The 22,472-nt window shown below is 44.4% G+C and overlaps 1 protein-coding gene across 3 annotated transcripts; it reads right to left on the bottom strand.

Annotated features, from left to right (window-relative positions):
* Window positions 1–14,292: 14,292 nt before the first annotated feature.
* On the bottom strand, window positions 14,293–21,886 carry LOC127331781 (uncharacterized). Of its 3 annotated transcripts, none has more exons than XM_051357967.2 (5): window positions 21,511–21,886; window positions 21,282–21,388; window positions 19,925–21,143; window positions 14,876–15,018; window positions 14,293–14,731 (listed from the first exon to the last, which is right to left on the bottom strand). In XM_051357967.2, exons 3-5 carry the CDS (start codon window positions 20,980–20,982, stop codon window positions 14,655–14,657), a joined length of 1,278 nt encoding a protein of 425 aa, XP_051213927.1. In that variant the 5' UTR covers window positions 20,983–21,143; window positions 21,282–21,388; window positions 21,511–21,886; the 3' UTR covers window positions 14,293–14,654. The 3 variants fall into 3 exon arrangements, with proteins under 3 accessions (XP_051213927.1, XP_051213928.1, XP_051213930.1); XM_051357968.2 differs by having other exon boundaries at window positions 21,282–21,340; XM_051357970.2 differs by lacking the exon at window positions 21,282–21,388.
* Between the last annotated feature and the right edge of the window lie 586 nt (window positions 21,887–22,472).

Below are 22,472 nucleotides of genomic sequence, written 5' to 3'. Positions count from 1 at the left end.
GCACAACATTGCAATAAAATAAAGATAAGGAGTGGTTGCTACAGTAGTAACAACTTCCAAGACACAACAAAACAGTAGCAAAATAAAGACATGGGTTATCTCCCAAGAAGTGCTTTCTTTATAGTCATTAAGATGGGCTCGGCAATTTTGATGATGCACTCGCAAGAAATAAGAGTTGAAGCAAAAGAGAGCATCAAAAAGGAAATTCAAAACACATTTAAGTCTAACCCACTTCCTATGCATAGGAATCTTGTTCACAAATAAATTCATGAAGAACAAAGTGACAAGCATAAGAAGATAAAATAAGAGTAACTTCAAAATTTTCAGCATATAGAGAGGTGTTTTAGTACCATGCAAATTTCTACAACTATATTTTCCTCTCTCATAATAATTTTTAGTAGCTTCATGGATAAACTCAACAATATAACTATCACATGCAGCATACTTTTCATGATCCACAAACACATAATTTTTATCAAGTTAAAAAATAATAGGATTAAAACTTTCAAACCCACTTTTATCAATAATATAACAAGATGATTGATCAATCTCAAAGGATATGGGACTCATAGATATAGTCAAGAACTCTCCAATCCCATTTTCATTAGTAGTACAATTAATAGTATCAAATAACATAGGACCATCATCTAGAGATTTATCATAAACATTTGCCAAGCAAAACTCTTTAGTACCATGCATTTCGACATCAGGCATAAACAAAGAATTATCATAAGATTTATCAAAATAGCATGGATTATCGTAGATAACAGGAGCATAATTATTCTCACAAGTTTTACTCATAGGGAATATTTCAAGAGAATCCACAGGAACATAATATTCAACCTCCTTTGGTAAGCATGGAGGACAATCAAATAGTGTAAGAGATAAAGAGTTACTCTCATTAGAAGGTTGGCATGGGTAGCTAATCCATTCTTCCTCCTTTTGTTCATCACTCTCCTCTTCTTTTTCATCCAATGAGCTTTCAGGTTCATCAATTTCCTCCTCTTTTTCATCCAATGAGCTTTGAGGTTCATCAATTTCTTCTTCCACAGGTCCCTGCAAATTGTGAGTGCATTCTTGTGCATTAATGAGTCTCTCTTTATAATCAATGATATAAGGATTATCAGTGTAACTTTCATTGCAAAAATTAAGGATAGAAGAGACATAATCTTTAAGGTCCTTACAAACAACACAAGTTTCATAATTTTTAACCATGAAGGATTCTATCTCAGACTCCCATAAATATGACAAATTGTTCTACCTCTTCAAACCCAAAATGAATATAGCTATTCCGATTATAGTTCTTAATTAAAAATTCCTCACTAAAGCCACATTGAAATTTAAGATGTTTAGTGTCCTGTTGAGAGCAACAGTTTATATCATGGCGTTTAAGCAAAATTTTAGCAATTGTATTCAATTTTTCTATCACAGCACTCATCACTTTTCCCGCTCTTGATTCTCTATAATTATTATAATATTCTATAAGCTCCAAGTAGGTTGTAGGTTCTACCATAGCAACAGTTTTTAATTTTTCGGTTTTTCAAATTTTTATGGATTTTCGGGTATATAAGTAAAATAAAACAAAACAAAAACAAACTAGACAAAAGTAAACTAAGCAAAGTAATACTAGACAGAAATAAACTAAGCACAAATAAACTAGACAAAAGTAAACTAAGCAAAACAAAATAAAATAAAATAGAGAGAGAGGTAGAGTGTACTCCCCAGGTGAACTTATGAGTAGAGCTATGCCTCCCCGGCAACGGTGCCAGAAAATAGTCTTGATGACCCACAAGTATAGGGGATCGCAACAGTCTTCGAGGGAAGTAAAACCCAAATTTATTGATTTGACACAAGGGGAGGTAAAGAATACTTATAAGCCTTAACAACTGAGTTGTCAATTCAGTTGCACCTGGAAAAGCACTAGTAACAGGGGTGATGTGAAAGCAACAGTAATATGAGAGCAGTAGTAACAGTAACACAGCAGCAGTAGCAGTAATATGAGAGCAATGGCACCAGAAAATAGTTGATACTACTTCCAATATCATGTAGAACGAGTATATGATGATGAAAGATGGACCGGGGTTCCCAGCTATCTACACTAGTGGCAACTCTCCAATAACAAGTGTTGGGTGAATAAATTACAGTTGGGCAATTGATAGGATTGAAATAGCATTAAGACAGAACATCAAGATCATTAATCATGTAGGCATGTTTCCCATATATAGTCATACGTGCTCGCAATGAGAAACTTGTACAACATCTTTTGTCCTACCAGCCGGTGGCAGCCGGGCCTCTAGGGAATCTACTGGAAATTATGGCACTCCTTTTAATAGAGCACCGGAGCAAAGCATTAACACTCCGTGAAAACATGTGATCCTCATATCTAAGCCTTCTCCTCCAGTTGTCCCAATTTCTGTCACTTTGGGGCCTTTGGTTCCGGACATAGACATGTGCATACAACTTGTAGATACAATCTAAGCAATAAGTAGGGAGCTTAAATCTAAGATCATGCCACTCGGGCCCTAGTGACAAGCATTAAACACAACAAGATTGCAGCAACAATAACTTCACAAACTTTATAGATAGACTAATCATAATATAACAATCCATCGGATCCCAACAAACACAACACCGATTACATCAGATGAATCTCAATCATGTAAGGCAGCTCATGAGATCATTGTATTGAAGTACATGGGAGAGATGATACCAACTAGCTACAGCTAGAACCCGTAGTCCATGGGGGAACTACTCACGGAGCATGATGGAGGCGATGGCGTTGATGGAGATGGCTTCCGGGGGCACTTCCCCGTCCCGGCAGGGTGCCGGAACAGAGACTTCTGTCCCCCGAATTGGAGTTTCGCGATGGCGGCGGCGCCCCTGGAGTCTTTCTGGAGTTTCGTCAATCGGTATCGAGTTTTTAGGTCGAAAGGGCTTATATAGGCGAAGAGACGGAGTCGGAGGGGCCACGGGGCCTCCTCCCCATAGGCCGGCGCGGCCAGGATGGAGCCCGCGCGGCCCTGTCGTGTGGGCCCCCCTGGCTCGCCTCCGACTCTCCTTCGGTGTTCTGGAGCCTCCCGGGAAAAATAAGATCTTTGGCGTTGATTTCGTCCAATTCCGAGAATATTGCCCGAACAGCCTTTCTGGAACCAAAAACAGCAGAAAACAGGAACTGGCACTGTGGCATCTTGTTAATAGGTTAGTTCCGGAAAATGCATAAAAACATCATAAAGTGCAAGCAAAACATGTAAGTATTATCATAAAATAAGCATGGAACATCAGAAATTATGGATACGTTGGACACGTATCAGCGTACATATCATACATCCTAAGGAAAACAATACCCGACGATCCAGTTGAAGCAAGGCGAGTTATTAGACGTTCCAAAGCTTTCACCGTGGTCAAAGGGGAGTTGTACAAGCGAAGTATTCCGGGTGTGTTACAAAGGTGCGTCACACCCGAAGAAGGAAGGATAATCCTGAAGGACGTACACGAAGGAATATGCGGTCATCATGCAAGCAGCCGAGCTATCACGGCCAAGGTTTTCAGAGCAGGATTTTACTGGTTGACAGCAATCGAGGACGCAAAGGAAATAGTATGAACTTGCGACGTGTTCCAGAGATTTGCCGCCAAACCTCACTCTCCGGCAGCAGAGCTGATGCCAATACCGCTGTCTTGGCCCTTTGCTCAATGGGGCCTCGATATGGTGGGAAAACTACACAAGGCCTCGCCAGGAGGATACGAGTATATGCTCGTCGCTGTCGACAAATTCACCAAGTGGATAGAAGCAAAGCCGATAAATTCACCAGATGGAGCGTCGGCAATCAAGTTTGTGAAAAGCATTGTCTTTCGGTTTGGAGTACCTCATAGCATCGTCACGGACAATAGCAGTAATTTCACATCCAAGGAATTCAAGGCATACTGTGCTGAGGTAGGCATTAAATTGCACTTCGCGTCGGTTGCGCACCCGCAGACCAACGGTCAAGTCGAGAAAGCCAATGGTATCATCTGCAATGGTATCAAGAAGCGCTTGTTAGGACCATTGGAAAAAGCTCGACATACTTGGCCAGAGGAATTGCCGAGTGTGTTATGGAGTATCCGAACAACACCAAATACAGCGACACAGGAGACTCCGTTTTTCCTGGTCCATGGAGCAGAGGCAGTACTGCCGATAGAAATAGAGCATGACTCGCCAAGAGTCACTGAATATGACGAAGAAGCTTCCAGAAGGGCATTGGAAGACGATGTCGACGCACTTGAGGAAGCTCGAGACGAAGTGTTATCACGGGTCGCTAAGTACCAGCAAGATCTGAAAAACTACCACAGTCGACGTTTGCGACCAAGATCTTTTCAGGTTGGAGACTTAGTTCTGCGACTCAATCAAAAAAGCCATGAAAAGCTCGAGTCGCCGTGGCTTGGCCCTTACATCGTCACAGAAGTAATCAAAGGAGGAGCATACAGGATAAAGGACAAGAAGTCAGGAGCTGTTGAGCCAAATCCTGGGAACGTGGCACACCTCAGGCGTTTCTACGCCTAGAGTCGAAATATAGTCCTCCTTGTAAAAATACAATGTACTGAAACACCCGCGAGTTTTCAGACGCACTCTTTTCCTTTTTCAGGGCACCGAGTGGGGCTGGAAAAGGTTTTTAATGAGGCGGACTCGCGGTGCTGCAATATAATAAAGACAGTGGAGATATACATCTTTTCCTTCGACATGCTCGGGGGCTTGCGCCCAGAAGTCACAATATATACATACAATGCCGACGAAATACAACATGCAAAAAATATTTCGCCTTGGTGCAAAGCACCTCGCCAAATAAAAAGACGGTACAAAATAGTGATCAACAAAAAAGCTTGGGGGCTAACACCCGCAAATATAGTACACTTAATATAATTTATCTTGCCTTGGTTCAACCTCGCATATACAATAGAGAAAAATCGCCACCAAAACGCTCGGGGGCTTGATGAGGAAAAATAAAAATATTTACTGGCTTTACAATATAGATTATGTTTACAAGATGCAATCTCGGAGAAAACTCGAGAAGTTAAAAGAGAAACTCTCAATTACTGCCTACTATATCATCTATGGTCATCCGTTCATTATTTGTAGTACGAGTACTATGTTCAGCATAGCTGCCCTTCACGAAGAACTCAGCGTCCATCCGAAGAAGTTCATCCATCATATCTTCTGCTACAGGGGTCACAATGTCATCAATTTTGCCAACGTTCCTCTTCCTTTTCGCCATCTTGGCCAGGCACTTGGAGACAATTCTACTCATGTCTAACTTTGGATAGCAGATTTGTATCATCATCATAGCAAATCTCGCGCCGACAGATAGTTGGGCCCGCACAAACCCATGGATTCGAGGTGCATCCCGAAATTTATCCATCAATTCAGGAAGGGTTTCTGGCATCTTATTACGCAGGAACATGGTGCCGTAAACTAAGGACAATGTCCTCGTACAGAAGTCGAGGAAATCACGAACCTGACCCGCACGATCTTGAAACCTGACGATTTGGCGGGTACGTTCAGGCGTAACCCAAAAGTTGGAACCATGTTCTTCGGCAAGTCTGAGAAGTACATTGGGTCGGGCTTCAACGCGTTGATCCTCGGCAGCGGTATCTAAAAATGAACATGTTTCAGTGGAAACATCAGTAAGGAAGGAAGAATAGCAAGAATAAAATCAAGCACGGTGATAGCCTCTTTTTCAGCTATAGCATCCTGAGCCTGTTGAAGCGCAATTTTTTCCCGCTCCAACGATTTTCGAGACTGTTCCATCGTTTTAAGTACTTGCTTCTTCATAGACTGAAGTTGTTGGCGAAGTTCTTCCAAGTCTTGTGCCGAACACTTACTCGAGGAATCTCCAATAAGTTCATCAGCAACAGGTGTTTTCTTCAAACAGGATGAAGCAGGAAAATCATCGAAAGGACGAGGAGTTGAAGTATAGTTGTCAAATATCAACTGGAAATAAAAATTTTGATATCAATGATCAAGCAAAGATAGATTTCCATTGATTTTCAAAGTATGTACATGGCTATTACAAAAGGAGGATCCCTAATGAACTACTGAGGCAGTTGTCGCCAAATCTACTATGGCGACAGCATCAAAAGAGACAAGTAAAAAAAGAACACAAGATGGTCTACTTGACCTCCGGCTTCGACGAACTAGGAGCAGGAGTTGGCTTGCATCCAAGGTAGGCGAGGATTTTCGTTGAATTTGGCTTAGCAGCCCTAATCAACGACTGCCACCTCTTGGTTTCCATCTCCGTGGTGTCGCCAACTCTTGCCCAGTCGATATCTTGCTGGCTGTCGGTGACCAAGGCAATAGTGCCTTCAATGCCAACTTTCAAACCCTCTTGGCGAAGGTTGAGCCCAAGATCTTCTTGAGAATTAAAGCATTTGGCGAGAGCAGAAAAAGGCGTGGGTTCTTCCTTCTTCGGGAAGAAGTAAGGAAACAGCTGCGACAGACCTTCTCTGGCATCAGCAAGACCTTCACGCGCCTCATCTCCGTGGATCTCAAGGAGGGAGAGAGCGCCGAGAAGGCGATCACCTTCAGGGTTCTCCAGATCATAATCCTGTTGTGTTTTCCCTAAGTGAAGTCACAAAAAAGCTTGTCGGAGAAAAGCAAGGCAAGAGGAATTTGATGATCCGAAAAAGTAGAAGAGATATGATTACTTACTAACAAAACGTCGACTCTGCGACTCCAAGTGAGCAACAATTTCTGTCTCGCGGGCAGATTGCTGAGCTATATTTTCACTCAAAGAAGTTTTCGCGTCATGAAGCCTTTTTCGAAGATCTTCGATGGCGGCAGCATCTGCTTCAGCTTTCTGGCGAGCTTTTTCGCTTTGCTCTAACTTGATAGCAAGAGCGTCAGCACGTCTGTTGGATTCCGCAAGATTTTCTGGCATAATCAACGACAGTAAAGAGTTATGACAAAATAGTGGAGTATATTTAGCAAAGGAAGCAGATAAAAAAAGGGGGTACCTTCAAGCTTCTTGGCATGGTAACGGTACCCGACGAATTGGGTACCGAGGCGAATAAACTCCTTCATCAAAGGCTGAAGGGAAGACCAAAAAGAAAAAGAGAAGTCAATATAGGAAAAGAAAGTTTGACAGCACCAAAGCAAGAAATACAGGGGAGCTGAAAATACTGAAATGTTCGGAAAAAGAGGAGTAAAAAAAAACTTACATCATCTAGGGAAGGAGTCGTGGAACTACCAGCCAACAGGAGAGGCTCCTTGGCTGGTTCTACCCTAGCTCTCTTTGGTGAAGAGGCTCGGGGGCTCGCAGCTGGAGTTGGATGCTCTGTGTCTTGATGAGGAGGCGAAGTTTCCTCCCCATCAGGTTGAGCTTCAGAGACAACTAAAGTACGAGACGTGCTCGTTCGAGCAGTCGCGTCAATAGGTGTATGCTCATCCTCGTTGTCACTACAGCAAATAAAGCGACAAGATAAGAAACAATATAGACAAAGTATCGAGAACAAATAACATAGAGCAGCAATAACTTACGAGCTGACAAGAGCATCTTCATAAGGATTGAAAGTCTTCCTTCCAGCATCAGGAACAACTTCTTCGGCACGCGAAGCACCGGCTTTGGAGGTGCCGGAATCGACAACCTCGCCCCTTTTTCTCTTGTTCTTCGGAGAAGCAGCTGGGGGAGGAGAGCGTGTCGATGCGGTAGCCTCGGTTTCAATCTCTTTTTCAGAGGATGCCGCGGATTTTCGAGAACCCGCGACTTCACTCTCAGGCCGAGAAGTACCCTAGTTTTCGTCGGTGACAACAGCCCGTTCTTCGACTTCCCCATCTTCGGGAAGGGGAGGAAGAGGAGACGTAGTTTTATGGTTCTGAACAAGATAGAAAAAGCACCGACATGGATTTATATCAGTAACAGCAGTCGAAGAAATAACAGTACCAAAGGAGAGAAAAAGAGTGCATGAACCAAAAGATGATAAAAATATATTACCTGCGGGAGCGCGTTGGCGGCGCTGTATGGCGTCACACGGCAAGATGATGGGACGGTGTCCTTCTTGCTAAGCGACGAGATTTTTCGGACAAGTTTTTCTAAACCCTTGACCGATAAATCTGTCGACAGACGATCCACATCTTCATCGCCAGCATACATCCAAAGGGGATTTTTGCGAGCTTGTAGAGGCTGCACCCTAATCCTAAGGAAGTACGCCGTGATTTGGATACCCGACAATTCTTGTCCTCGGGTATTTTGAAGCTGGTGGATGCGCGTCATCAGTGCCTCTGTCGTCGCTTTTTCTTCGTCGCTAGCTTCTGCATCCCAGGAACGACGGCGACAGATCTTTTCAACACCATCAAAAGGAGGGATGTTGTCTTCAACAGAGCCATGATTCTCCTCATGGATGTACAACCATTTTTTGTGCCACCCTTGAACTGAGTCAGGGAATTTGACGTCAAAGTACTCGACGTCAGGGCGAACGCAGCTAACAACACCGCCAATGTTATAGGAAACATTGGCAGAGCCATTGCGGCGACAGAGAAAAATGCGCTTCCATAAAGCCCAGTTAGGCTGGACTCCAAGGAAGGATTCACAAAGGGTGATAAAAATCGAGATGTGGAGGATGGAGTTGGGAGTAAGATGGTGAAGTTGCAATCCGTACACGAAAAGCAATCCCCGAAGAAAATTGTGAATGGGGGCAGAGAGGCCACGGATGAGGTGGTCAACAAAACTGACCCGATATTCCATTGGAGGGGTTGGATAGCTTTCTTCGCTGGGGAAGCGCAGCGCGTCTTGCTTCTTGCTGATCCCAAGTTTCTTCAGCAAGGTGATATCTTGGGGGGAGATTTTGGATCTCTCCCACTCAGTGTTCCCCAGATCTTCGGTCGCCATCTTCGATTCGGGCGTGCTGTGCCTGGTGAGTCTGCGCGGTGGCATCAACAATGGTGTAGGAGCAAAGTGCGAGCGTGGTTGAGCTCAAGAACTTTGGGGCGCAATTGAGGATTTTGGCAGAGGAGAGCAGAGGAGCGGCGCGAGCGAAAGTGCGGAAGGAGGAAGATGATGACCTTAAATAGAGGTGCGGTGAATCGACGCACCGTTGGATGAAGAAATTGTGAAATAGATGGTGTACACGTGGACAAGGGGTAAGAACGCAATTTCACTAAGAAGGGAAGGAACAGGCGCTACAGTGCGTGCGCCAGAAAAAGTGGAGGACGTGTGTCCCCCACTTGCACGACGTGTCAACTTGATAAGAAATTTGGGCCCACAAGACAGAGAGAGAGCATTTCTCGCGTTTTCCCGATACAGTGATCGTGGCTATCGTCAGCAATGATGTCACCTTAGCAAGAGGAAATCTCGGCTATGAAGCTTCGTAAGAATGGCGACAGCAGAAGATTATTGATTATTGCGAGAGCCTTTGATCAAATACAAGTTTTTGCCCAAATTCTCGGGGGCTACTTTGGAAAAAAGAAAAATTCGAGTATGACAAAATAGAAATGTCGAGAGCCTATGACCAAATGCAAGTATTTGTTCATAGCCTCGGGGGCTACTCCCATCGGGAGCGCTAGTCGCGCACCCGATAGATATGAAAAGCTCGAGAAAGAATGAAAATATATTGACATGAGGCATTAAAGTGTTGAGCCTACACCCAAGCACAAGTCCTTGGCTGTAGCCTCGGGGGCTACTCCCATCGGGAACGCTGTTCACGTGCCCGATGAAATTATAAAAAAAAGCGAGAAGAAAGAAAGAAAGAGAGAGAAGAAAAAAGAAGAAGTGAGCATATTTCGAGTTATACAGATAACTCTACATATACTCCCATCGGGAAGGCAAAATAAGTCATCCGTTGACTCAATAAAATGTGCTATTTCAACAGCCGAAAAAGCACTCGACAATATATTCTCAGAGCGCCAAAGTAGCGAATAATCTCTGAATGTCGCAAAACTTTGCGAAGGTAAGACCCCAGATCCGTTCTGAGCGGCGTGGCGCCGTCTCTGACGTCGGTTTGCTACTTTTTTCCGTATCAACAGATACGAAGAAAAATCCTAACGGACGCGTTAGGTACCCGATAAAATATGACTGGGACTCGACAGAATGGTAAGACCTTAAGCGGCACCTGTCGAAGTTTACACCAGTATCCCGAGATCATGTCCGGGGACGTGATCTTGAAGTCGGTTTTTGCGGATTGCCACTAGAGCAGTTAACTAGTACCTGATCCGTCAGACGAACTAGCCCCAATTACCATCATCCATGTACAAAATATAATTGTATATCCAAAGATATGTGATAAATTCGGCAGATTTACTGAATGATTAATGTTGGAGATTTTCCCTGACTCTTCGATTCAAGCAAAATCTCGGGGGCTACTGACATAGGCATTCCCAATGGGCCTGACGAAGATGGTACCCAGGGTTTACTGAAGGCCCATGACTCGAAGAATAAGAAGATTCGGAAGCCCAGGATGCTAGTAAGGAAAGTTAGAGTTGTATTAGGAAGTATAACTTGTAATCTTGCGGGACGGGTTAGAAACCCTACCGGACTCTGTAACTTGTGTATTACGAAAACCCTCGGCTCCACCTCCTATATAAGGGGGAGTCGAGGGACGAAGAGAGGATCGAATCTATTGTCAACACAACCCTAGTTTCATAATCGTCGAGTACTTTTCGGCGAAACCTTCGAGATCTACTTGCCCTCTACGTCCAACGAAACCCTAGTCTACAATACGTAGGCATTGACAAGTTAATACCTTGTCAACTATTCCTTTTCCACACGAGCAAAACATGATTGGACACTTAAAGCCTACAAGTGTTGAATCGTAACCATATGTTAACTAGAATTATTGACTCTAGTGCAAGTGGAAGGCTGAAGGGATTTGGTGCCCAAGAGGCAATAATAAAGGAATATTTATTATCACCAATCCATTTTCATGATAATGTTTGTATTATCCGGAAACATAGTACATGTGTGAAATATGAATACTATGTGTCCCTAGTATGTATCTATACAAGTTCGTGAAATAAGTGTTGGTTATTGGTTTCCGTTGCCATGGACATAGTATCACTTATTAGCGAGCTCATGTTATTAAGGAGAATAATATGATGGACTTAACCTAATCAAAGTGCAACAAATGTTTGTGTTACATAGTTCTAATTGCGAAGCTTTCCTATAGTCATCTATATTATTCCTTTGATCATGAGATTATACAACTCCCGGGTATTGGAAGAATGCATAGTTGTTGCAATCACTTCGTTGTTGGGTGATCATAAAGCTATCTCGCACATATTCTATAAGATACTTGTTGGGTTGTATGTTATCAAGAGTGAGATTTGTTTATTCAAGTAACGGAATGATATTATTTGGTCCCTCTCGGTAATATAAACTCAATCGCTTGCAGGCCCATGACTAGGTCACATGAGGATGCGCTATTACGATGAGAAAAAGAAAAGTACTTACTTGTAACGAGATAAGAACACGGTATGAAGATACCAACGATCAAATCTCGGGTAACTAAGATATCGCAGGATATGGGAATTATATATGAATGACATAAGTAATTCACTCGATAAGATCATCAATACGTGGGGGTTAATATGGATTTCCAGGTCTTTCTATTAATTAACCATTGGCTATGGACCTATTCATTTCCGCATAATCGCAAATCCGTTGGGTCACACACTTAAGGTTCGCCGCCGCTAGGGATAGAGAGATATCAAGTGCAGTGTTTTCAATGTCCCTAAGAAGTCGTTTGGAAGCCAGGCTTTCATTTTGTTTGTAGCATTTTAAAATGAATACATGTATTCATTTCATTTACATTATAATTTCAGAAATAGACACTTGTTTGGTTGCCACGGGAATTGCAAATGACAGCAGAATTCAATATTGAATTTGTAGAGACTTCCATAGAGAATTGCAAATGACAGGTCTCAGCTTGGAATCGTGTTTACCCATGGAGTCATTTTGCTGGAATTCCTAAATGAAATGACGGCACAATTCTGTGGCAACCAAACAGTCCACCTATGAAATTTCAAAATGAATTCCAGAATTTCAGGCCCAAATGATGGATACCAAACGACCTCTAATGGATTTGGGAATATCACGGATGAATTCAGAAGGTCGACACACCTATAGGAATATATATGGTAAGTATCGGAATGGTTCCAGAAAGTTGCAGATTTTTCTGTGGTACTAGAAAGTTCCGGAAGGGGGGAACCCCACCTAGCCTAGAGCCGAGTGGGCGCCACTTACGCGCCAAGTGGGACAGCCGGCCGGCTAGCGGCCATGGCCGAGTGGGAGAGGGAAAGTCCTCCCTTCACTTGGTTTGGGAGTGGGAGGGAGGAGCTTTACTCTTCCTATTCCGATTCAGTCGGGGACTTCCTTATTTGGTGCCAATATGAGTTTGACAAGGTTTGACCGAGAGTCCAATTAAAATTAAGAGATCCTACTGCCTCTCAGGTCCGAGCCTTTATATACAAGAGCTGGGGGCTGTCCATAATATCACAAGTCCACAAGAGCCACGCAGCCCTGAGCTCTCCACGCGCAGCGTCGCCGCCTAGCCACCATCAACCACCCACCGCCATCGACGGCCGCCGCCCGTCGCCGGCCTCATCGCCGCCGTTGGTCGTCGCCCGTACTTGTCGGAGTCCTCCTCCGTCCTCCGCCATTTACTTCCGTTGGTTCTCGGACCTCTGCCGGTGATCGCCGAAATCTTGCTGGAACCCTAGTTTCGGCGAACTCTGAAAAGATAGTCCGAGCAAAGCCCTGCCGGATTTGCAGCAAGTTCATCGTGACAGCGGAGCGATCTCTCTACCTCGATTCCAACTTTCTGGAATAAGAAGGAGCTGACATCGTCAAGTCGTACAAGCGACGGAGTTGATCGAGTTGGATCGCCAAGATTGAACGGATCGTGATCGTCTACATGAACACCAACCGGTAAGCTTCCGCACCCAATTTGCAACAGTACACAAATCAAGTTATCGCATTGTTACATGCTACCGTATCGTTACATGCATCTCCTGGATTAGATCTTGGTGGTTTATTCATTGTTGCGTAGGAATTTTATTTTTCTGTGCTACGAATCCCTACATAACTACCACTAGTACAAACTTGCCACTTAGAGACTCCCAGTTGACTCGATTTTGTCCCAAGTATCGGGGATTGAAGACGGTTTGTATTTGCTACCGTCTCAGATGTCCTTCTTAGGTGGTTGGTAAAACAGCAGCCCCTCAAAGAGTTGGTTTGTGCAGGCGATGTAGAATAAGAACCATCGCATGTGGACAAACCTAAAAATGTGCGCCCGTCAGTTCCAGTGACGATGGCAATACGGTAACTTACGCCAGTTCATCCTCTTGATTTTCTCCGGATTTCTCCAAACATTTGTCAATTACTCGTACGTTTAAGTATAGTGTTCTTCTACATTTTGTTCAATCTAGTTTGTTTCCCACATTGATTTGAGATTTTATATCCTCTGCATTTTTCTCCATTTCGGATAGGGGTTTTTTCGGTTCATCTTTTTCGGATTTTCTTCTCAATTTTCTTCTAATTCGACTTCTTCTTGTATTTCAGCGATGGAGATATGTCGCGTCTGCAACCAACCAGGAGAACTGCTCCCGTTTAAAGAGGGATGCAGAATCGTTCAACATTGTCATCAACTCCGCACAGTTTCAGAATGCTGTGGTAAGTTATTTTTAGCCTCAAACAACAAAGTAGTGATTTATTGTAGAACATCAAAGTAGTACTAACAGCCTACGTGTCAGTTAATATAAGTTAGTTTCACATATGTATATCGCTGTTAAGGAATTTGTCAGATTTCGGGAGTAATAGCACTGTAAAACCATTTCAATATAACTTAGTTTCTATTTGCAGTCAACAAAGTGTTTGGTAAATGCCCCACTCGGATTTACACTGATACCTGTTCAGCAATATGAACTTTGCCAGTTGCTTTTAGGGTAGAAAGTAGTTCTGGAGAAAAATAAAACAAAGGATAGGAGGAGACGAAAATCGGAAACAACATATGGGGCTGAGTATAAATGAAAGTAGTGAAACAAAGTGTGACTTCAGTTTCTGTTCCAGCTTATTAGAAACCAATATGGGCAATTGAGGTTGTAATGCATGACAGGGACGGAATAAAACATTCTAGTACTACATAGAAGACTTCAGAAAAGTGAGTATACTACGCACGACACAGAAATCATGCAACAGGAAACCGAATAGATCTTGCAACTAGGCGGATCAGAATCCTCACCCATCTTCCCTGAATACGGGGTCCACATAGAAGACTCAAACCCAGAACTAACACTAAGTAGAAACACGTCCATATTGTTCGCTGTTCGGAGCCTTGCTCAAGGTTCATATATAACTTCTTTAATTACGACCAAATCAGCCTACAGGTACTTTATCATATCATGAATCTGCAGCATCCATTCATCTTCATTTTGTCCTTAATGTGCGGCTGCTACTGGTCAATTATATAAGTATAGAATTTAGAACATGAAGTGTCATGATCGCACTACTACTGATAAAGGATCCGATACAAATCGTGCCAAATTACACAAAGTCGGGAGGAAGAGAAGGGGATCCAAGAAGAGAGACGGCTGCTAGTTCCATGTCTTGTTTCTCCACACCTTTTCCCCTTGGTCACTGCTGGCCATATAACAGCTGGTGCCGCACCCCTTGGTCGCGCGGTAGATGAGCTTGCGCTCACAGGTACTTTGGGTTGGGCCTCCTGTTCTGTTTGCTTCGCCGAATAGAAGCAGCACCTCCTCCGGTAATGTTATCTGGTGAGTGGTGAGAAAGGATTAGAAACACAACATATATCCGAAACAAATCTTGCTTGGCAGTTCTATGTTCCAAAAATGAAGTGCAGAACATAAGGAAGAATAAAATACGAGCAGAGATAAACATTTTCAGATGAAACGTACCTGGTCGATTGAAGAAGCTAAGGTAGGGAAAGACGTGAAATACGACCTTTTCTTTAGCACTTGAACATATCTCCTGAGACAGCTTCTTGGACGTCAGTGAGTTGAGATCGATCATATAGGCACCAAGATCAGTGACTACAAATGTTATAAAAACGACAAGCAAATAACGAAGAACGAAACAAGAACACACGCAGGAGACACAAGATTTAACGTGGAAAACCCCTTCCAACACAGAAGGGGAAAAACCACGGGCGCCAGCCAGCAAAACTTCACTATATCGGGAGGTGTTTACAAACGCCGTGGGTTATCTTATAATCTGATAAACCCTAGCCGGCGGCTTACAAGATGTATATATAGGCGGTGCCAACGATCCGTACCGTACCGCGGGGGGCTGCCGCCCCCCGCACCCCCCTTCGCAGGCGTCCTTATATAGGCGGTGCCAACAATTCGGCCCAAGCCTCCGGCGACGGGCCTCGCTCCGCTCGTCAGAAGTTAGTCTCCCTTTAGTATATGAATTTGGATCACAATACAACAAACTCCACCTTGAGACAAATTCCATCTTGTAGCATGAACTTCAACAATCTCCTGAACAACAAAGGAAAAACACTTGCTGCCGCCAACAGCCACTTGGGCTAAACAGTTATACCAACCAAGCTCGAGCAAAGCTCAAACTTGGAAACAGGAACTGGCTTTGTCATCATATCAGCAGGATTATCATGAGTACTTATCTTGCATACCTTCAGTTTACCTTGAGCAACAATGTCGCGAATATAATGGTACTTGATATCAATGTGCTTTGTCCTCTCATGGAACATTTGATCTTTAGTAAGGTATATTGCACTTTGACCGTCGTAAAACAAGTTAATGCAAGAATCATCTCCACAAAGCTCAAGATACAAACCTTTCAACCAAACAGACTCTTTGCCGCCTTCATTAATTGCTATATATTACGCTTCGGTCGTAGATTGGGCAACAACAGATTGTAACGTTGCCTTCCAACTCACAAAGACATCCACCAACAAAGTGAACACATAACCTGTGAGGGATCTTCTCTTATCCAAATCGGCAAAAAATCTGAATCCACATAGCCAACGAGTCCCTCGCCGGTCTTGCCAAACTTCAAGCAAGCTTTGGATGTGCCACGAAGGTACCTGAAAATCCACTGAACAGCTCTCCAATGTTCTTTACCAGGATCAGCAAGGTATCGACTGACCAAACTCATAGCATATGATAAATCAGGACGAGAACAAACCATGGCATACATCAAGGAACCAACATCACTAGAATATGGAACTCGAGACATGTACTCAATATCTTCATCAGTACTAGGACATTGCAATGCTGACAATTTAAAGTGAGAAGCAATTGGTGTACTAACAGACTTTGCATCATGCATATTAAAACGATGAAGAACTTTCTGAATGTAATTTTGCTGACTAAGAAATAACACACTAGATTTTCTGTCTCTTGTAATTTCCATACCTAGTATTTTCTTAGCAGCACCAAGATCCTTCATCTCAAACTCACTACTTAATTGTGCTTTCAAAATAGTGATCTCTTTCTTGCTCTTGGCAAAGAATCAACATATCATCAACATATAACAGCAAGTATATTGGTGATCCATTAACAAACTTGATATAGACACAACTATCATACTTAGATCTCTTAAAATCATGTGCAAGCATAAATGAATCAAACCTTTTGTACCACTGTCTTGGGGACTGTTTCAGACCATAAAGGGACCTCTTCAATTTGCAAACAAGATCCTCCTTACCAGGCACAACAAAACCTTCAGGTTGGTCCATGTATATCTCCTCCTCAAGCTCACCATGCGAAAAGCAGTCTTTACATCTAGTCATTCAAGCTCAAGATCACGCATAGCCACAATACCAAAGAATGCACGAATGGAACTATGCTTCACAACCGGAGAGAATACATCATTATAATCAATACCTGGAATTTGGCTGAAACCTTTTGCTACTAACCTTGCCTTAAATCTCGGGGGCTCACTAGGAGACAAACCTTCCTTTCTTTTAAATATCCACTTACATCGGACAGCCTTCTTTTGTTTAGGCAAGGGCACAACATCCCATGTGCCATTCTTGTCAAGCGATTGCATCTCCTCTTGCATAGCGTAAATCCACTTCACGTGGTCAACGGATGCAACGGCCTCGGTATATGTAGCAGGTTCAAGATCATGCTCCACCCGTTGCTCAAAGACAACTCAAAGCATGATGAACAAGATTACATTCTTCAATTAAACGAGGTCGTGGACCTTTGTTACGCCTCGGTCTATCGTAGCAATGGAACTATTTGTTTGCTCAAAAACGGTGGTGAGTGTTGAACAACGGTGTTATCATTTTCAGCAACATCATTTTCTTTCTCCTCCACGTGCTCCACCGCACGCTAATCCTCTCGTTGTTCATCATCGTAATTATCGTAAAAATCAACAAAGATCAGTAGATGAACTCTTATAAAACATGACAAATCTCATTAAATACTACATTCCGCTATGCAAAACTTTCTTAGTTTCAGGATTCCATAACTTGTATGCCTTAACTCCCGAACCATAACCAAGAAACACACACTTAATGACCACAGGCTCTAGCTTTCCATTATCAACATGAGCATAAGCAAGCAACCGAAAACTCTCAACCGTGAATAATCGACAGTGAACCAGACCATACCTCAATAGGAGTTTCATATCAAGCGGAATACAAGGTGACCGTTTATCAAGTAACAGCGGTGGAGGCCGCTTCACCCGTAAACGTCTATGCATACCGGCATTAGACAACATGCGCCGAGCCTTGGAGATGATGGTTCTGCTCATCCTCTCCGCCACACCATTCTCGCCGAGGAGTATATGGGATGGTGTGGTGCCCGACAATGCCTTCATCGCTGCAATAATCATTGAAAATAGTAGAACAAAACTCCATGCCATTGTCGCATCTGAAGCAATTTAACTTTCTTTCGTTTGCTTCTCTACCATAACTTTCCACTTTCTAAAAGCATCAAACACATCAGATTTATGTTTCGTAAAGAAAGGCCACACTTTTCTCGAGTAATCATCTATGATAGTAAGCATGTAATTTGCACCACCAAGAGAAGTCTTGCGGAAGGTCCCCACACATCAGATGCACATAATCTAAAATCCCTTTGGTGGTATGAACGTAAGCATTGAATTTAACTCTTTTATGCTTACCAAAAATGCAAAGGCTCACAGAACTCAAACTTACTCAAATTGCAGCCATCTAGCAGTCTCTCCTCGTGCAATTCTGCCATGCCATGTTCACTCATATGTCCAAGACGCATATGCCACAGATTAGTTTTACCAGGTTCATCAGAATAACAAAGAAAGCAAAGATTACCGTGACAAAGTGCTACCTCTAAGAACATATAACTTTGCGTAATTCATATCACCAATCATGTGAACGAGAGAACCTTTTGTTACCTTCGAACTCCGCGAGAACCTGAGTGTTTGTACCGTCAACATCAAGGGTACCGAGGAGATCGATTTCGGCCATGCCGTATGTGTCTCACATGCAGTCGAGTGCGTGTCATGCCATCATGCATTTTGATCTGAACGGAGCCAATGCCCACGATCTCACGTGGGTTGTTATCTCCATACGCACAACATCTCCACTCGCACAAACTCATAAGAATCGAACCAGTCTTTGTTACAACAAATATGAAACGAACATGCGTAATCAAGGATCCACTCATCATTACCGTAAACACAACCAAGAAACACAACTAGGCAATCGCCATCGTAATTATCACGAAAACAACAAAGAGCCTTACCATCACCCTCGATTTGTTTTTCGGTTGGTAAGTACCGTTTCTTTTCTCTTTGTTCGCAACTTCCAACAATCATCAATATTGTGGCTAGTTTTCTTACAATACTTGCAGAACTTACCATCACGTCCCTTGGACTTTGAGCGACCTCTCGTCGGTCTTGCTCTTATCTCTGTTGTAGTTGTTGTAGTTGTTGTTTCTGCTTCTCGGTCCCGCTCGGACTGCAATGCTTCGCCTTAGATGACGAACCCTCGCTGCACCATAGATTTCATCTTTTCCCTCTGTTGGAGGGCCTCATAAACTTCGGCAAGGGTTAGTTCATCACGATCAGATAACAAGGTGTCTCGAAAATTCGCAAAAGAATTAGGCAACGAGACTAACAAGTATAAGAGCTAGATCCTCATCATCATACTTTACCTCCATGGACAAGAATCGTAAACGATCTCTTTAAAGATCGATAGGTGATTCATCATTGACGCACCTTCTTGCGGCTTGTGCGAGAACAACTTCATCTTCACGTGCATCTTCTTGGTTAGATCTTTGGACATGCAGATCGATTCCAGTTTCAACCACAGTCATGGATTTCTCACCAAGACTTCCTGCAAGATATTGTTGGATAGATGAAGCTGAATTAATGAAAAAGCCTTACGGTCTTTCCTCTTTTCATCGTCGGTCCAGTCTTGGCATCTTTCTTGCCAAAACCATCAAGAGCTTCATCCAGATCAAGATTGGGTAAGTATCGCCCTCATCTTCACTTGCCACAGAAAATCTCGTGGTGTAATCCAAATTGCGGTAGATCGAACTTCAAAGAAGACATGTCGCAAAACCCTAGATTGAAACACGGGCTCTGATACCACTTGTTATAAAAGCGACAAGCAAATAACGAAGAACGAAACAGGAACACACGCAGGAGACACAAGATTTAACGTGGAAAACCCCTTCCAACACAGAAGGGGAAAAACCACGGCGCCGACCAAGAAACTTCACTATATCGGGAGGTGTTTACAAACGCCGTGGGTTATCTTATAATCTGATAAACCCTAGCCGGCGGCTTACAAGATGTATATATAGGCGGTGCCAACGATCCGTACCGTACCGCGGGGGGCTGCCGCCCCCCGCACCCCCCTTCGCAGGCGTCCTTATATAGGCGGTGCCAACAATTCGGCCCAAGCCTCCGGCGACGGGCCTCGCTCCGCTCGTCAGAAGTTAGCCTCCCTTTAGTATATGAATTTGGATCACAATACAACAACAAAGATGGTACGAGTGCCCTCCACAGCGCCAGCCACCTGTGGTGCGATCATGGGGTCACCAATGGGGAGAGACATCTTGTTGAGATCAATGACTCTGTCGAGTGTCCACTCCGCAACCCCGTCGTCGTAAGACCACAGGTGGAGGCCGAACTTGTCCACGTGCGCCAGGCCGAGCCCACCGTCTTCGGCTGTGACGAGAGCTGGTGGTATCTCGAACCAATCGCCGACCATGGGGGGCACGTTAAATACGGATAGGGATTTATCGCCTAAATCATACTTGATAACTTGGCGTGTTTTTGTTGGCGTAAAGGTAATAATGAGGGAAAACAATGCTTCTGCAACGAGGAGAACAAAAGGCCTTTTATCCATGTCGTGATCATTATCCCCAGGCAGCTGAAGAAAGGCCCGTTCGCTCCATTTACGAGTCTTGGAGGAGTAGACGTACGCCCATGCTCCATCTCCAAGCTCATTCTCGTTGTCAACAGTGATGTAAACCACATGAAACGGACCCATGTGGCAGGCGCTGTGGTCACAATCGCCAACCGCACATAGAACTGCGACCCCATGATTCACGCCGCCGCGTTGGTAGGGCGTAAGCAGTGGCCTCTGGCTGCCCTTCATAGGGTCCCAGACGACATACTTGGACACGCCGGCCCAGCAGTTGTTGTAGTCCCAGCTCTTTAGGAGGACGCGACCGTGGCGGCAGTCGAACACACCATACCTGCCGTCAGGATCACGCGGCAAGAAGCCGTTGGTGGAGGCAGGGGCCAAAAGGGATCCTTTTGTTGTGAGGTAAGTATCGAATGTCGACTCCGCGGCCGACCCCAACAAGAGGCAGTTCTGGAAGAATCCTAGCATAGGAGGTTTTTTGTGGAAGTCACGATAGAGACGGCGGAAGCGGTGGCTGGAGAGGAGTCTGCGCCATGGCTTGCAGACGACTGCCGCACGGACGAGGCTGTCAGGCTCGCCCGACGGGAGGCGGAGGAGGATCTCCTCGATGAGTTCGACCATGTCTTTGACACGCTGAGGTGGTGGCGCCGGCAGCATGGTATGTGCTTCCATGTTTTCAAGAGTGGGAGGTCACTTGGAAGCTAGAGGTGAGATGCGTGGGTGTTTCATCCCTTTTTATGGAAGAAATAGAAGTGGTGACTGCTCGATGCCCGCATGGCCAGCTCGTTCCCGAGGCAGTGCCGGATCTAGGAGTTTGAAGCAGGGTGATCCACCTTCATAAAAAAATTTAAACATAAAGTAAAACAATGTCAACATACTAGCATATAATTTAACACTACCCTTACTGTCTTACAAATATATAATAATACATGGTTAAATGTGAATTTTACATAAAATTGGCCTATATATACCTTGAAAAGCTCAAAGAAGACTACTTTTTATGGGGCTTACATCTCCGGTCCTCTTCATTCTTCAAAAGTTCGACAACAAAAGTGTTTCAATCTATTTTGATAATTGGCTGCAATACATTTGACATCGATCCTAAACAATCAATCATTCCTAACTTGCAATAACTTGTAAAATGTCTACAATTTTGAGTTGCCAAAGCAGAATAGCAAAACTGCAGAATCCAGAAGGTACCTAATTCATGGGGCGGTGGGGGTGGGGCGTTGCCGGCCTTCTTCACGCCGCTGGAGGCGTGCAGGGCGAATGCCGGAAGGGAAGGGGAGGCGTGGGGCGCCGCCGGCCTTCTTCTCCGCCGGCTGCCGCTAGGGTTCAGGAGGACCGGGGAAGGGAAGGGGAGGCGCTGGGCGGCGGGGACTTGGAAGGTTCGGGGCGGGGAGGAAGATCGGTGGCCGAAGGTGGCGGGCTGGCGGCGGCCGGAGGGTGGTGTCACCGGCGACGGAGAGGGAGAGACGGCGTCTTGCGGCGACGAGATGCTCGTGAGCTCGTCTCTGGTTCGTTCCAGTGAACGGAAATCCTCCAGGGAGGCAGGGAGCGACGCTGCATCGGTAATGGGCTTTCCAAAAAGACAAAATCCTAAATGCTATATGGGCCGAACTGAAATCCCACCCTGGCCACCCTCTGCATCCGCCAATGTCCCGAGGTAACATTGAAGGACGCCAACGAGTGTGCAAAGCAAACCTGTTCAGTTTCACAGCAATTCTTTTCCTCCCGTGGTCTCTCCTCTCAGCCGCCGCCTTAACCCTAGCCGCCTCCGGTTTATCCTCCTCCATAGATTGGTTCCTCCTCCTCCGGTCGGCTTAGCCGGCGTCGAGGAGTGAGGAACCCGATCTATGCGTGGAGTTTTGAATAAAAGTATTGTTTTCATTAGATTATGTTAGGATTTTGGTAGTTGCCTTCTTGTTGGTTTCCCCTCAATGGAGATGGTATCGTCTGCAATAAGTGATCTTCGGCCTTTCGTTCGGCGATGAGATCTTCTTCCCGGCGTCAATGGTGGTGTCGAACAATCACAATTTTCTAGGTATGGATCTTCGGATCTTGCTTCGCCAGATCGATTTTGGATCTTTTGTCGTTGTTGCCGCGAGGAGGATTATCCTCGCAGTTTTTGTCCCGGCTGCTACGTCCTCGACAATGGTGAT

The sequence above is a fragment of the Lolium perenne genome, chromosome 2 (assembly GCF_019359855.2).
Source record: "Lolium perenne isolate Kyuss_39 chromosome 2, Kyuss_2.0, whole genome shotgun sequence".
Lineage (NCBI taxonomy): Eukaryota > Viridiplantae > Streptophyta > Magnoliopsida > Poales > Poaceae > Lolium > Lolium perenne.
Note: the sequence above shows the minus strand (reverse complement) of the source record. Positions and strands in the feature narration are given on the sequence as shown.